The sequence below is a fragment of the Lucilia sericata genome, unplaced genomic scaffold (assembly GCF_015586225.1).
Source record: "Lucilia sericata isolate MDLA Ls3-8-SP2 unplaced genomic scaffold, ASM1558622v1 Contig000417F_arrow, whole genome shotgun sequence".
NCBI classification, from domain to species: Eukaryota; Metazoa; Arthropoda; class Insecta; order Diptera; family Calliphoridae; genus Lucilia; species Lucilia sericata.
Genome location: NW_023994434.1, coordinates 276,898 through 292,655, shown reverse-complemented (window position 1 = coordinate 292,655; position 15,758 = coordinate 276,898). Strand labels below are relative to the sequence as shown.

General features: G+C 31.6%; 1 protein-coding gene and 1 long non-coding RNA gene across 5 annotated transcripts in view; one reads left to right on the top strand and one right to left on the bottom strand.

Moving 5' to 3' along the window:
* LOC119604666 overlaps positions 1-15,758 on the top strand; it is a 259,457-nt gene that overhangs the window by 8,943 nt on the left and 234,756 nt on the right. The window lies entirely within an intron of this gene.
* Positions 1-15,758, bottom strand: part of LOC119604661 (protein kinase 4-like) — a 121,133-nt gene that overhangs the window by 10,201 nt on the left and 95,174 nt on the right. For both annotated transcript variants that reach the window (XM_037957433.1, XM_037957434.1), the window contains one exon: positions 6,575-6,712. In XM_037957433.1, coding sequence (XP_037813361.1) covers positions 6,575-6,712 — 138 coding nt within the window. The remainder of the gene's footprint in view (positions 1-6,574; positions 6,713-15,758) is intronic.

Sequence of the window (15,758 nt, the reverse complement as noted above, 5' to 3'; positions counted from 1 at the left end):
TTCAGTTCTAGTTCAGTTCTAGTTCAGTTCTAGTTCAGGTTCTAGTTCAGTTCTAGTTCAGTTCTAGTTCAGTTCTAGTTCAGTTCTAGTTCAGTTCTAGTTTCAGTTCTAGTTCAGTTCTAGTTCAGTTCTAGTCAGTTCTAGTTCAGTTCTAGTTCAGTTCTAGTTCAGTTCTAGTTCAGTTCTAGTTCAGTTCTAGTTCAGTTCTAGTTCAGTTCTAGTTCAGTTCTAGTTCAGTTCTAGTCAGTTCTAGTTCTAGTTCAGTTCTAGTCAGTTCTAGTTCAGTTCTAGTTCAGTTCTAGTTCAGTTCTAGTTCAGTTCTAGTTCAGTTCTAGTTCAGTTCTAGTTCAGTTCTAGTTCAGTTCTAGTTCAGTTCTAGTTCAGTTCTAGTTCAGTTCTAGTTCAGTTCTAGTTCCGTTCTAGTTCAGTTCTAGTTCAGTTCTAGTTCAGTTCTAGTTCAGTTCTAGTTCAGTTCTAGTTCAGTTCTCTTCAGTTTTAGTTGAAAAAATATTTTTTATTTTAGTGCAATATGTTTTTGTATATAAATGTACATTTAATTTTTAGTAGAACCCTAATTGTAAAACGTTGAAAACAGAATTATTTAAGCAAACTTTTTCGTAAATGTGTCACATGGCAAACGTTGAAAAAATTTTGTAAAAAAGTAAACAAATGTTTAAAGGGAAATTATAAAAAAAGCTCTAAATATGGTATCATAAATTCAAGAGATTTTCAATTTCTAACGTAATTAGGGCAAAAAATGCAGGCATAAAAATAATAAAACAATAAACTATAAAACAAAATAATAGGGTGTTGTGATGCAAAGTGTTATTGAAGAAGTGATATAAAAAAAATATGTATTCGCTAAACCAATTTAGAAACATTTTTTGTTCAACTTTTATTATCACAACATTAGTCAAATATTTCTGATAATGAATACAATTAAACTTCGGAATTGAACCTTTAAGCCTCAGACAGACACACTACCAACCCCCGATAGTATTCAAATTTAATTCAATATACATATGTAATAACATTTAGTTATTATACATCCTGTTTTATAGAAAATTGTATTACAGATTATGTGTTTATGATAAAAATATAATGCAGTTATTTATGTTACCAAATAAATAGGTAAATGTAGACCATACATTAAAAATATAATTATATGCACTGTAGCCAAATATTTAATTTTGCTAGAATATTACAAAATATATTTTAAATGCATAAAGCTTTATGAATATGAAGAGATTGAGTGGGTGGTGACTTTTTAACATTAGATTTTCCGACGATCACGATCACAGGATCGTGATCTATACAGATGAATCTTTTCTTTATCCCGCGACTTCGGAAAGTAATGCGGTTAAGGCTATATGATCCGTGTAGCGTCGTTTGGACTGAACTCTCTAAAACTATCTGTCGCTGAGGCCTAATTATCAGGAGACTAATCTACGATGAAATTAATGTTTTGGGATAAGTTGGGTGCTGTTGCAGAGACAACAAGATCCCTTAGAAGAGTGACTGTGGGACTAAATGTTGTGCATGATTTGGAAGCAAACCCACAGTCATAAAGCAGCGGTGGAAAAACTAACCCTGGGATTGTTTCGGATAATACAAAGAGACGTCTATAACCTAATAAACTATTGAATGTTTTAGATTTATTTGCTTCAGTCTCTACCCACCACATTATTTTTTCTAACTATTTATTCTATCCTTAACTAAATTATCCTTTCCTCACATTCACTTATTCTCTACATTTTCATTGAGCTTTTGTTTTATTTCTTCTATACAAATCAAAGACTTTTGATCATAAATAAATTTGTGTCTGCAATAAAAATTTGATTCTTTACCAAAAAAATTGGTATCTTTAGGCCATATTTTATTTAGTTTTTTAGTCAGTTGTTTTAAATTAGATTCTTACCTTTATAGAAACATCATAAATTTAAAGATTTATCATGTTTGTCAACATTACCAGGTTACTTGTAGGAGTAATGAAAAGAATATTCAATGACAAAAAATATATGTATTGCTTTTGTATAAGTTGTTTTAGAATGATATACACTTGGGACTTAGGATACGGGTGAAAAAAAAAAAACATTACAAATGTCAAAGGTCATTACTATGAAAGCAAGAACTAAACGGTAATGATGATAAGTTCGAATCTATACATTTTAGTCTAAATACCACCGAAATGTTTGAGATTTGCTTAGATTTCTGGGTTTTTAAAAACAGTTATTTCAACTTGTTGAATTTGTTAAACGAGTTCTTAATGTATTTCATTCATTTTTTCGTTATTTATGGGATAAACTAACAAATTTAATGTTGTATATTTTTTTTCTCTCGGTTTAAATACAATTTTCGTTTTTTATACAGTATGTACCGAGTGTATTTACAATATACCCTAGAGAAGTAATTAAATCCCTTTATATTAAGGGCGAATTGAAAAAATTTTGTATGAAAAAGAAAAATATATATATTTACAAATCTTATATTTATAAATATCATTGACAATGATGGATAACTAGAGTTGATAGAAATGTAGAAAAAATTGGGGAATAACAAATTTATACATATAATATGAGCTAGAATTTAATTGAAATATTCTCTTTAAATACGGGGTGAACAAAACATAAGGGAGTTTATTAAAATTTGTGTTGTCAGTTATATTGGAATTTTCCCTATAAATCTGTATTGCGGTTAATGCATCAGGTGATAGCGAATGAATGTGGTTTATGTAATAATTTGGTGATACTAAGCCAACTAGATTCTCAAGATATTTCAGAAACTCAAGAAGGGATATCGGTTTGGGGCGCTATGTAGGAAAACCATAGGTCAAAAATAGGGTCTTGCAGAGTCCTTTACGTGAACGCCTACTTTGTCAGGATAAACTTACAATTATTTTTTATAACTATAAGATGAGCTGTAGACTCTCCTACCTTTCGTGACACGCAGAGAATACTTGGGTAAAAATTTTTGTACTTGGATATTGCAAGTCCATGTACCAGAACTTTGCTCAATGTTTTGTAAACCATGAAACATACTTTGCCAAAGAAGAGAACTTTATCGCTAAAACACCGTACATCCATCAGCATTCAACTCATCACTTCACTCTGATTCATTCTATTTCCTATTCCTCTCAAGAAGGCACATCAGTGTTGGGCGCTAAGTAGAAGAACCATAACTCCAAAACGAGGTCTTGCGGAGTCCTTTACGTAAACGTCTGCTTTGTAAGGATAAACTCAGCTAGATACTCTCCCATCTTTTGTGACATGTAGAGAATACTTGGGTGAAAATTTTTATACATGGATATTGCAGGTCCATGTACCAGAATTTTGCTCAATGTTTTGTAAACCATGAAACATACTCTGACAAAGAATAGAAATTTCTGGGTATAAAACTGTACATTAGAGTGGGTCGAAAAAAAAGTTGAGTCAGTCACCCCCTACGATTAAAGATATGTTAATAACATTTCCGAAAATATAAAAAATATTTTTTTGCCACGCCTAGACATACCGCCCTTTTTGTTTTCTATATATTACGCCGCCATTTTAAGTCCGATCATAACATATCATATATCAATATTTATGGTTTGACTTTAGCTATATTTCACTCTTATGCAATTTTTTATTTCGACGTCATATTCTTTGCGCGACTTCTGATATCTCGGATCCTTCCCCAAAATCGAAAATTGTGGCTATACTGGAATAAAGTACATTGAATTACATAGAATATATGCTTTTAAAATGCTCACTTTTATGCATAAAGAGCTATTTTACAGGTATTTAAAAATACCTGTGTAGTTCAAACTACAAACAATTAATTTGCTAGGGATATGGTCGAAAACAATTTTTTTTAAATTAATTTACAATACAAAAATTGCATCCTACCCCTATCTAAACAAAAGAAATATCATTTTATTTAGCCTTTAATAACAAAATCACGTAGGTACATAAAAATTAAACATTTTATTTTATAAAAATCGATGAAAAATTAAAGTGTTATGCTAAGTTTTACAAAAATGTTTTTCATGTTTTTTTCCATACAACTACTTGCATGTTTCTTTTTTTAACAATTTTTAAAAATGTTTATACTAATTTTTATAAAATGTGATAAATTTATTTTATGATTCTTTTAAATAGTTACATATTTTTAAAGAAGTTCTTTAAATAATAAAAAACGAATAATCGGGAATGGCCGGCCATATGATACCAGATATGAGCATAACTAAAATATGATTTATTTTTATACCCTACGCCACTTTAGTGGGGATCGGTCCATTATTTCACCTAGCCCCCATACAACTGAACCTCCGAATAGGGCTTGTAAACCTTGTAATCAAACTACAGGTCGCAATTTTGAACATAATTCAATGAAATTTGGCACACGATCTTCTATGATATCGAAAACGAAATCTATTACAAATGGTTAACATCGGTCCATTATTTCACCTAGCCCCCATACAACTGAACTCGCCGAATAGGGCTCTTAAGTTCATAATTATGTCTAATATACTCGTATCTCGACAAAAACCTACAAAACCAAGTTCTATACTAGCCTTGATGACCAACATGAATTTTATAGTTATAGGGTCTCATTTGACCATAACCCCTATACAAAGCCCCCTTCAAAATTTGACTTAATTGTCCACAATTTTATTCAACAATAAATGACTTAAGTATATCGGAGGCAAGGTACAATTCAACTTATATGCTTTATTATGAAAACTAAATCACATTTTATTTTTGTAACAGGTGTAGGGTATTATATAGTCGGCCTCTCCCCACTATAATTTCTTACTTGTTTAATATAGCATTTATATTGAATTTTGTCTTAATTTCCATATCGTCACCTGAAACGCAAACGGCCCTAACTAACCAAACTTTTCAATTTCAATAGTTTTTTGCTTCTCTTGTAAACGCAAACGGCCCTAGCGTTTTAGGTGACGATATACTATTTGAGCAACTTATCGATGAAAAACTGATTTTTTGAAAGAGACTATATATGGGAGCTAGGATCAATTATGGACCGATCCTATAAAAATTTGGTGGAATGTTTTATGTTCTTATAAGAGATAGATATGCAGAATTACATCCTAATTGTAGTGTTTAAGAGGGAATTAACGACCTTGAAGCCATTATTAAGAGCTCCAAAGCAGTATTCGGGGAGTACGGTTGTATGAGGGCTAGGGGAATAATGAACCGATTTAATCCATTTTCAAACAACTTCGTCCTTGGGTAAAATTAAATATATCAGCCTATGTGCATCGCATTATCTGGAAAATTTTGACTTGTAGTTTGATTACAAGTCGGATGGACAAAGTTAAACCACTATAGTGCTGTAGGTTATAATACACTTTCCTCTTTTTTAATAGGAAGTAGGATCTGGAAGGGTTTGTAACTGAAAAAATAACATTTTTATAATTCATTTTCAAAAAAAATGTTTTCGACGGTTTTTCCTGGCAAATTAATTATTTGTTGTGAGAAAGGTTGATAATGAATATATGAACATTTTTAAATATCTATAAAATAGCTATTTATGCATAAAAGTGAGCATTTCAAAAGCCTATATTTCATATAACTAAAAGCTCTTTATTATTGTATAGCCACAATTTCAGATTTTGGGGAAGGATCCGAGATATCAGAAGTCGGGCATAGATTGTTACGTCTAATTTAAAAATCGTCTAAGGGTGAAATGTAGCTACAGCCAAGCCATAAATATTGATATATCATATGTGACGATCGGACTTAAAATGACGACGTAATATATAAAAAACAAAAAGGGCGGTATTTCTAGGCGTGGCAAAAAATAATTTTTATATTTTTGGAAATGTTTTTTACATATCTTTAATCCTAGGGGGTGACTGACACAACTTTTTTTTGTCCATAGAGACCGACCCACTCTACTGTACATTAATCAGTATTCAACTCATCACTCTACTCTGATTCATTCTATTTCCCATTACTCTCAAGAAGGCACATCGTATTGCAAGAGAATCCAAATTGATTTCTCTTTTAGTGGTAAGATCTGCATCATGTGAGAAGAACAGCACTTACAGATAATCGATAGAGAAGAGAACTTAAGGAACTCAACTTCAAGATCATCACTACATCATGTTTCCCCTACCATAAAACTAGCTTAAAGTCGGAAATTCACGCTATCACCGATTTTTATCTTATCGGCCAAGAAGATTAAATGCAAGAGACCCTAAACTGATCTCTATTCCAGTGGAAAACTCTTCATCAAGTGGGTTTTGTATTTCTCTGATTAAGTTCCACAAGGTTCGTTCAACTACGATCGTTTCGCTTCAGTTATCGATCGCATGCAGAAGTACAAACTTTTTGGAAAATTCTTGGTGACAAGACAGCAGGAATAGAAATTGTTTATTGGCAGAAGGAGCTAAATCTTAAAATTATTTAAAAATAAATTCCCCTTAAAGTTTATAAAAATGTCACACTTTTCTGGCCCTCACTATTCTCCACTCTTAAACAAATTTTCCACTTTAAAGTAACAACTAGTTTAACACAACTTTATTAAACTCTTTAAAAAATATATTCAAATTACATTTTTAAATACTTACTTTTTTTACATTTCTTTTGCATAGTTCTGGTTTCCAAACAATTCGGTTCACCCTTTTTTAAAGTTAAAATGCGGGAACGCATATTGGTTTTGGGATCACATTCCGACCAAGCACTTTTGGCATAACGGCAAGTGGTGGCTGAAAAAATAAAAAAAAAAAAATAATTATATAAAAAAACTAAATATGAAGTTCTTTAACAATATTTAACATTTTAATTAAGTTGTTTAAATGTAACTGTTATTTTTTTTCCAGCTATACAAAATGCCTTTAAAATATTTTCATTTTTTTTCACTCTTCCTTCTTCATTTTATCATTTCCTTTTTAATTATATAAATCATAGTTTATGTATTCATGTTTTTTTTTTTTTTGCAATAACAACTACAGCATAAAAAAGAAAAAAAAAACATTAAACTCATGACAAAACGACGAGAAAAAAAAGTGTAAAGAATCTCTTTTATAATTAATGTTGACGTCTCTGATGATGACAACTACGATAACAATGCTCTGGCCATGGTTAATGTAATGATAACAACAGCAACAAAATGTATTTCTCGCTTTTTTCTCCACTTCTGTCAGATAGAAATTTCTGTAATTTTTTTTATTCTACCTCTTGATATCTATCCTTATTATCCCTTGAAATATGCTTCGTGTTTTTTTGTTTCTTTTCGATTTGTATGTGTTTAAGTATGGCTGATAGAATAGGAACACCCTTAGTTATTTTAATAGTGTGTTACAGATATTTTTAGAATCGAAAGTTTTGAAACTAATCTGACGTTATTTAATATTAACCGATATTACCGAAATGTTTCCAGAAATATTTTATGCATCAAATTTCATCCCTTTACAAACGTTTAGAACATTTCAAAACAAACTGTTTAATATTGATTTGAAATTTCTTAATGTAGAGTGTTTAGCTATCGTTTTAGTTGATAACATCAATATTTTTTACTCATTTTTATATAATAATTGTGTTTAAAGAAAAAACTCTGTAAAAATTGTAATTAAGTTAAACCATTTTTCTTTTATTTTTTTAACATGATTATCATAAATATTTTTTGTATTCTTATACATTTACATGAACATTTTGTAGGAAATAAAATTTTATAAATCAGCATTATTAGCAGAGTTGTGGTTAAAAATTATGTTAAAAAGGGGGTAATATTTGATTGTGTAAGGTAACTTGCAATTTCGAAAACCTTTTCTTTAGAAATTTGGAAATCCTTTTAATAATCATAATAATTTCCTTTAATTTCCCACCAAAAACCGATTTTTGAGTGAAAATATAAAAGTCCATTTTCTGGCTAATCTAGAGGCGCTAGGGCAAAAAGAAAGAAAATCTGTGATCACTTTAATTTCCCACCAAAAATCGATTTTTTGAGTGAAAACTTAAAAGTCCATTTTCTGGCTAAACTACAGGCGCTAGGGCCAAAAGAAAGAAAATCTGTGATCACTTTAATTTCCTACCAAAAACCGATTTTTGAGTGAAAATATAAAATTCCATTTTCTAGCTAAACTAGAGGGGCTAGGGCAAAAAGAAAGAAAATCTGTGATCACTTTAATTTCTCACCAAAAACCGATTTTTTTGAGTGAAAACAAAAAGTCCATTTTCTGGCTAAACTAGAGGCTCTAGGACAAAAGAAAGAAAATCTGTGGTCACTTTAATTTCTCACCAAAAACCGACTTTTTGAGTGAAAACATAAAAGTCCATTTTCTGGCTAAACTAGAGGCGCTAGGTCAAAAAGAAAGAAAATCTGTGATCACTTTAATTTCCCACTAAAAACCGATTTTTGGAGTGAAAACATAAAAGTCCATTTTCTGGTTAAACTAGAGGCGCTACGGAAAAAATTAAGGAAATCTGTGATCACTTTAATTTCTCACCAAAAACCGACTTTTTGAGTGAAAACACAAAAGTCCATTTTCTGGCTAAACTATAGGCGCTAGGGCCAAAAGAAAGAAAATCTGTGATCACTTTAATTACTCACCAACAACCTATTTTTTTAGTGAAAACATAAAAGTCCATTTTCTGGCTAAGCTAGAGGTGCTAGGGCAAAAAGAAAGAAAATCTGTGATCACTTTAATTTCCTACCAAAAACCGAATATTTGAGTGAAAACATAAAAGTCCATTTTCTGGCTAAACTACAGGCGCTAGGGCAAAAAGAAAGAAAATCTGTGATCACTTTAATTTCCCACCAAAAACCGATTTTTTGGTTCCATTTTCTGGCTAAACTAGAGGCGCTACGGCAAAAAATAAAGGAAATCTGTGATCACTTTAATTTCCCACCAAAAACCAATTTTTTTTAGTGAAAACATAAAAGTCCATTTTCTGGCTAAACTAGAGGCGCTAGGGCAAAAAGAAAGAAAATCTGTGATCACTTTAATTTCCCACCAAAAACCGATTCATGAATGAAAACATAAAAGTCCATTTTCTGGCTAAACTAGAGGCGCTAGGTCCAAAAGAAAGAAAATCTGTGATCACTTTAATTTCCCACCAAACCGATTCATGAGTGAAAACATAAAAGTCCATTTTCTGGCTAAACTAGAGGCGCTAGGGCCAAAAGAAAGAAAATCTGTGATCACTTTAATTTCCTACCAAAAACCGATTTTGAGTGAAAATATAAAAGTCCATTTTCTGGCTAAACTAGAGGCGCTACGGCAAAAAGAAAGAAAATCTGTGATCACTTAATATCCAACCAAAAACCGATTCATGAGTGAAAACATATGTAAAAGTCCATTTTCTGGCTACTAAACTAGAGGCGCTTTTGAGTGAAAACATAAAAGTCCATTTTCTGGCTAAACTAGAGGGCGCTAGGTCAAAAAGAAAGAAAGTCTGTGATCACTTTAATTTCCTTCCAAAACCGATTTATGAGTGAAAACATAAAAGTCCATTTTCTGGCTAAACTAGAGGCGCTAGGGCCCAAAAGAAAGAAAATCTGTGATCACTTTAATTTCCCACCAAAAACCGATTTTTGAGTGAAAATATAAAAGTCCAGTTTCTGACTAAACTAGAGGCTCTAGGGCCAAAGAAAGAAAATCTGTGATCACTTTAATTTCCTACCAAAGAACTATTTTTGAGTGAAAATATAAAAGTCCATTTTCTGGCTAAACTAGAGGCGCTAGGTCAAAAAGAAAGAAAATCTGTGATCACTTTAATTTCTCACCAAAAACCGACTTTTTGAGTGGAAACATAAAAGTCCATTTTCTGCCTAAACTAGAGGCGCTAGGTCAAAAAGAAAGAAAATCTGTGATCACTTTAATTTCTCACCAAAAACCGACTTTTTGAGTGAAAATATAAAAGTCCATTTTCTGGCTAAACTAGAGGCGCTAGGTCAAAAAAGAAAGAAAACCTGTGATCACTTTAATTTCTCACCAAAAACTGATTTATGAGTGAAAACATAAAAGTTCGTTTTCTGGCTAACTAGAGGTGCTAAGTCAAAAGAAATAAAATCTGTGATCACTTTAATTTCCCACCAAAAACCGATTTTTTTTAGTGAAACATAAAACTACATTTTCTGGCTAAACTACAGGCGCTAGGGCAAAAAGAAAAAATCTGTGATCACTTTGATTTCTCACCAAAAACCGATTTTTGAGTGAAAATATAAAAGTCCAGTTTCTGACTAAACTAGAGGCTCTAGGGCCAAAAGAAAGAAAATCTGTGATCACTTTAATTTCCCACCAAAAACCGATTTTTGAGTGAAAATATAAAAGTCCATTTTCTGGCTAAACTAGAGGCTCTAGGGCCAAAAGCAAGAAAATCTGTGATCACTTTAATTTCCTACCAAAGACTATTTTTGAGTGAAAATATAAAGTCCATTTTCTGGCTAAACTAGAGGCGCTACGGCAAAAATAAAGGAAATCTGTGATCACTTTAATTTCCTACCAAAAACCGATTTATGAGTGAAAACATAAAAGTCCATTTTCTGGCTAAACTAGTGGCGCTAGGGCCAAAAGAAAGAAAATCTGTGATCACTTTAATTTCCCACCAGAAACCGATTTTTGAGTGAAAATATAAAAGTCCATTTTCTGGCTAAACTAGAGGCTCTAGGGCCAAAAGCAAGAAAATCACTTTAATTTCCTACCAAAGACCGATTTTTGAGTGAAAATATAAAAGTCCATTTTCTGGGCTAAACTAGAGGCGCTAGGGCCAAAAGAAAGAAAATCTGTGATCACTTTAATTTCTCACCAAAAACTGATTTATGAGTGAAAACATAAAAGTTCGTTTTCTGGCTAAACTAGAGGTGCTAAGTCAAAAAGAAATAAAATCTGTGATCACTTTGATTTCTCACCAAAACCGATTTTTTGAGTGAAAACATTAAAGTCCATTTTCTGGCCGATTTTTTAGTGAAAATATAAAAGTCCATTTTCTGGCTAAACTAGAGGCGCTAGGGCCAAAAGAAAATCTATGATCACTTTAATTTCTCACCAAAAACCGATTTTTTGAGTGAAAACATAAAAGTCCATTTTCTGGCGAAACTAGAGCCGCTAGGGCAAAAGGAAAGAAAATCTGTGATCACTTTAATTTTTCACCAAAAACCGATTTATGAGAGAAAACATAAAAGTCCATTTTCTGGCTAAACTAGAGGCGCTAGGCCAAAAAGAAAGAAAATCTGTGATCAGTTTAATTTACCAAAAACCGATTTATGAGAGAAAACATAAAAGTCCATTTCTGGCTAAACTAGAGGCGCTAGGGCAAAAAGAAAGAAAATCTGAGATCACTTTAATTTCTCACCAAAAACCGATTTTTTGAGTGAAAACATAAAAGTCCATTCTGGCTAATCTAGAGGCGCTAGGGCAAAAAGAAATATGTGACCACTTTGATTTCTCACCAAAAACCGATTTTTTTAGTGAAAACATAAAAGTCCATTTTCTGGCGAAACTAGAGCCGCTAGGGCAAAAGGAAAGAAAATCTGTGATCACTTTAATTTCTCACCAAAAACCGATTTATGAGAGAAAACATAAAAGTCCATTTTCTGGCTAAACTAGAGGCGCTAGGCCAAAAGAAAGAAAAATCTGTGATCAGTTTAATTTACCAAAAACCGATTACGAGTGAAAACATAAAGTCCATTTTCTGGCTAAACTAGAGGCGCTAGGTCAAAAATTAAAGAAAATCAGTGATCACTTTAATTTCCTACCAAAAACCGACTTTTTGAGTGAAAACAAAAAGTCCATTTTCTGGCTAAACTAGAGGCGCTAGGGCAAAAAGAAAGAAAATCTGTGATCACTTTAATTTTCCACCAAAACCGATTTTTTGAGTGAAAACATAAAAGTCCATTTTCTGGCTAAACTTCAGGCGCTAGGGCAAAAAGCAAGAAAATCTGTGATTACTTTAATTTCCCACCAAAAAACCGATTTTTTGAGTGAAAACATAAAGTCCATTTTCTGGCTAAACTTCAGGCGCTAGGGCAAAAAGAAAGAAAATCTATGATCACTGTAATTTCCTACCAAAAACCGATTTTTTTGAGTGAAAACATAAAAGTCCATTTTCTTGCTAAACTATAGGCGCTAGGGCAAAAAGGAAGAAAATCTGTGATCACTTTAATTTCTCACCAAAAAACCATTTTTTTTGAGTGAAAATATAAAAGTCCATTTTCTGGCTAAACTAGAAAGGGTCTAATTAAATCTGTGATCACTTTAATTTCCCATCAAAAACCGATTTTTTGAGTGAAAACATAAAAGTCCATTTTCTGGCTAAACTAGAGCCGCTAGGGCCAAAAGAAAGAAAATCTGTGATCACTTTAAGTTCTCAACAAACACCGATTTTTTTGAGTGAAAACATAAAAGTCCATTTTCTGGCTAAACTAGAGGCGCTAGGTCAAAAAGAAAGAAAACGTGTGATCACTTTAATTTCCCACCAAAAACCGATTTTTGAGTGAAAACATAAAAGTCCATTTTCTGGCTAAACTAGAGGCGCTAGGTCAAAAAGAAAGAAAATCTGTGATCACTTTAATTTCTCACCAAAAACCGATTTTTTGAGTGAAAACATAAAAGTCCATTTTCTGGCTAAACTAGAGGCGCTAGGTCAAAAAGAAAGAAAATCTGTGATCACTTTAATTTCTCACCAAAAAACCGATTTTTTGCGTGAAAATATAAAAGTCCATTTTCTGGCTAAACTAGAGGCGCTAGGTCAAAAAAGAAAGAAAATCTGTGATCACTTTAATTTCCCATCAAAAACCGATTTGGTGAGTGAAAACATTAATGTCCATTTTCTGGCTAAACTAGAGACTAGTGTAGACTAGTTTATAGGCTGGCCTATAGAGTAGTCTATAAACTAGTTTATGGAGTTGTCAGTAGAATAGTCCATAGTGCAGTCAGTAGACTAGTTAATGCTTTAAGATGGCCTAAGGAATGGATGTTTCTGCAATCTAACACTTTGTAGTACGAGAGATTAGTAATTCTGATAAAAACCGCTCGTTTTCGGAAAGGCATCCGATAAGTGATTTTGAAAACACTTTCCTTCTTATTGTACTAATTTTTTACTTAATTGAAAGTGGAATAAAATGAGAACAAGTTTAGTTGAGGAAACTAAAGTGACTAGATCAAAATAAAGACATACTTAGTTGTCCTAACTAAATGTTGGTGAAAGAAAGAATATTTTTGTTACCCACTATATATGTACGTTCCTGTTTCTAATACATACATATAGATATGTATGTGTGAATAACATACATTCATATACCCAACTAAATACTGGTTTTTTGGAAATATCTACAAAAAATCAGTTATAGGGATGGAGAAAATAGCTGAAAATTATAATTCACATAATAATTTTTCCCTCTTTCGTATATTTATTTCTCTATAAGTATATGAAGTGAAAAATGAGCACATTTCATTAACACACATTCTTTTTCCACGCTGTCTTTACTCCACCAAGCGCAGAAAAAAAAAATATTAAATATGAAATTGGTATATGCATGATTAATTATGAAAGGACATGAAATCCTTAAATGAAAACAGAACAGAAAGAAACTTATTCATTTAAAACAGCATATAATGTAAATTTCACTTTAACCAAAGGCCAAACACCGCAAAAAAGGAAAAAAAAACTGTGTTAATAAAATAACAAGCAAACATTTTAAACTTCCTTTATATCATGCCAGGATCTTTTTAATATGTAGACAAAAAAAACATCCTTTTATTTTGTAGCCAATAACCCTGATAACAATGTTCAAAATCCTTTTTTTAACATAAAAAGAAACTAAATAATAAAAAAGAACACAATAATGTATCCTTTTTTTCTATGACATCTTTGGTCTTCTTGTTTTTGCCACATTTTTCTCTTCCTTTTTGGGAAAATGTACCCAAATAAAATTTGAGTTTATGTAGGGGAAAATAAAATCTTAAGGGATTTTTAAGTAAATTTTCATTGAAATCAAATAAATTTCTAAGAAAGCTAAAGTGACTTTTAAAGCCACTACTTACTAAGTAATAATAGGAATAAGAACTTCTAAAGAAGTGAACTATTCAAATAGTAATTGAAATTAAACTTAGAATTGACCTTAGAATCAATATTTTTGAACTACAGCTAATCATATATTTAGTCCTTATTCATATTCGAATTTTTGTAATTCCTTAAAAAATTTGTAATCCCCAACTAAACTCAACGTATTTCCTATACGATTGTAGAACGGTTTCCCTTTTTTTTAAGGCCAAACAAAAATCACATTTTGCTTGATGATGTACAAAAATGTTAATGTTAAAGATTGTAACATTAAAATTCTTCTTTTTTTTTCGCTTTTAGTCTTACACAACTTTAAGATTATTCTGTTGGCATAGATAAGCAGTCCTTTTTTTTTTCCCTTCTTGATTTCATTTCCTTAAATCGGTCATAGAGTAGAGTACGAAATAGAAAATAAAATGGCAAACAAATTCTTTAAAAAAATATATATTAATATCAATGAATGAGCTAAGGATTTAAGACTATAAATTACATGATAATTTGATGGGATTGAAATGTGAACAAAATGTAACTATTTATTATTAGACGACAAAGAATGTGGAAATGCGATCTATAGGGGATGTCTTTTTTCGTAGTTGACTTTTATAAGGGCAGAAAATTTTACTTGTACTTATGTATATAAAGCCTTGACGAAAAGCCGTAAATGATAAACATTATCTTTTCTAAAAACGGTGGCATTTAGAATAAAAATGGCAGAAAGGTGGTTTTTATTAGGAAGAATTTATGTTTTTTTTGTTAATATTTATAGACTCGAGATAACTAAAGCTTAGGAAAAGTAAGAAGCCTATGAGCTAATCTAACGACTTTTCCATGATCTAGTAACTGGATTAGATGCCAGTTGTCTAAATTAGACTAGCCTAATGTCTAGTCTATAGACTAGCCTAATGTCTAGTCTAAAGACTAGCCTAATGTATAGTCTATAGACTAGCCTTATGTATAGTCTATAGTCTATAGACTAGACAAAGACTAGTCTATAGACTACACAAAAGACTAGTCTATAGACTAGACAAAAGACTAGTCTATAGATTAGACAAAAGACTAGTCTATAGACTAGACAAACGTACTAGACAATAGACTAGTCTATAGACTAGACAATAGACTAGTCTATAGACTAGACAATAGACTAGTCTATAGACTAGACAATAGACTAGTCTATAGACTAGACAGTAGACTAGTCTATAGACTATACATCAGGCTAGTTTATAGACTATACATTAGGCTAGTCTATAGTCTATAGACTAGTCTATTGTCTAGTCTATAGACTAGTCTATTGTCTAGTCTATTGACTAGTCTTTTGTCTAGTCTATTGACTAGTCTTTTGTCTAGTCTATAGACTAGTCTTTTGTCTAGTCTATAGACTAGTCTTTTGTCTAGTCTATAGACTAGTCTTTTGTCTAGTCTATAGACTAGTCTTTTGTCTAGTCTATAGACTAGTCTATTGTCTAGTCTATAGACTAGTCTATTGTCTAGTCTATAGACTAGTCTATTGTCTAGTCTATAGACTAATATATTGTCTAGTCTATAGACTAATATATTATCTAGTCTATAGACTAGTCTATTATCTTGTCTATAGACTAGTCTACTATCTAGTATATAGACTAGTCTACTATCTAGTCTATAGACTAGTCTACTATCTAGTCTATAGACTAGTCTACTATCTAGTCTATAGACTAGTCTATTGTCTAGTCTATAGACTAGTCTATTGTCTAGTCTATAGACTAGTCTATTGTC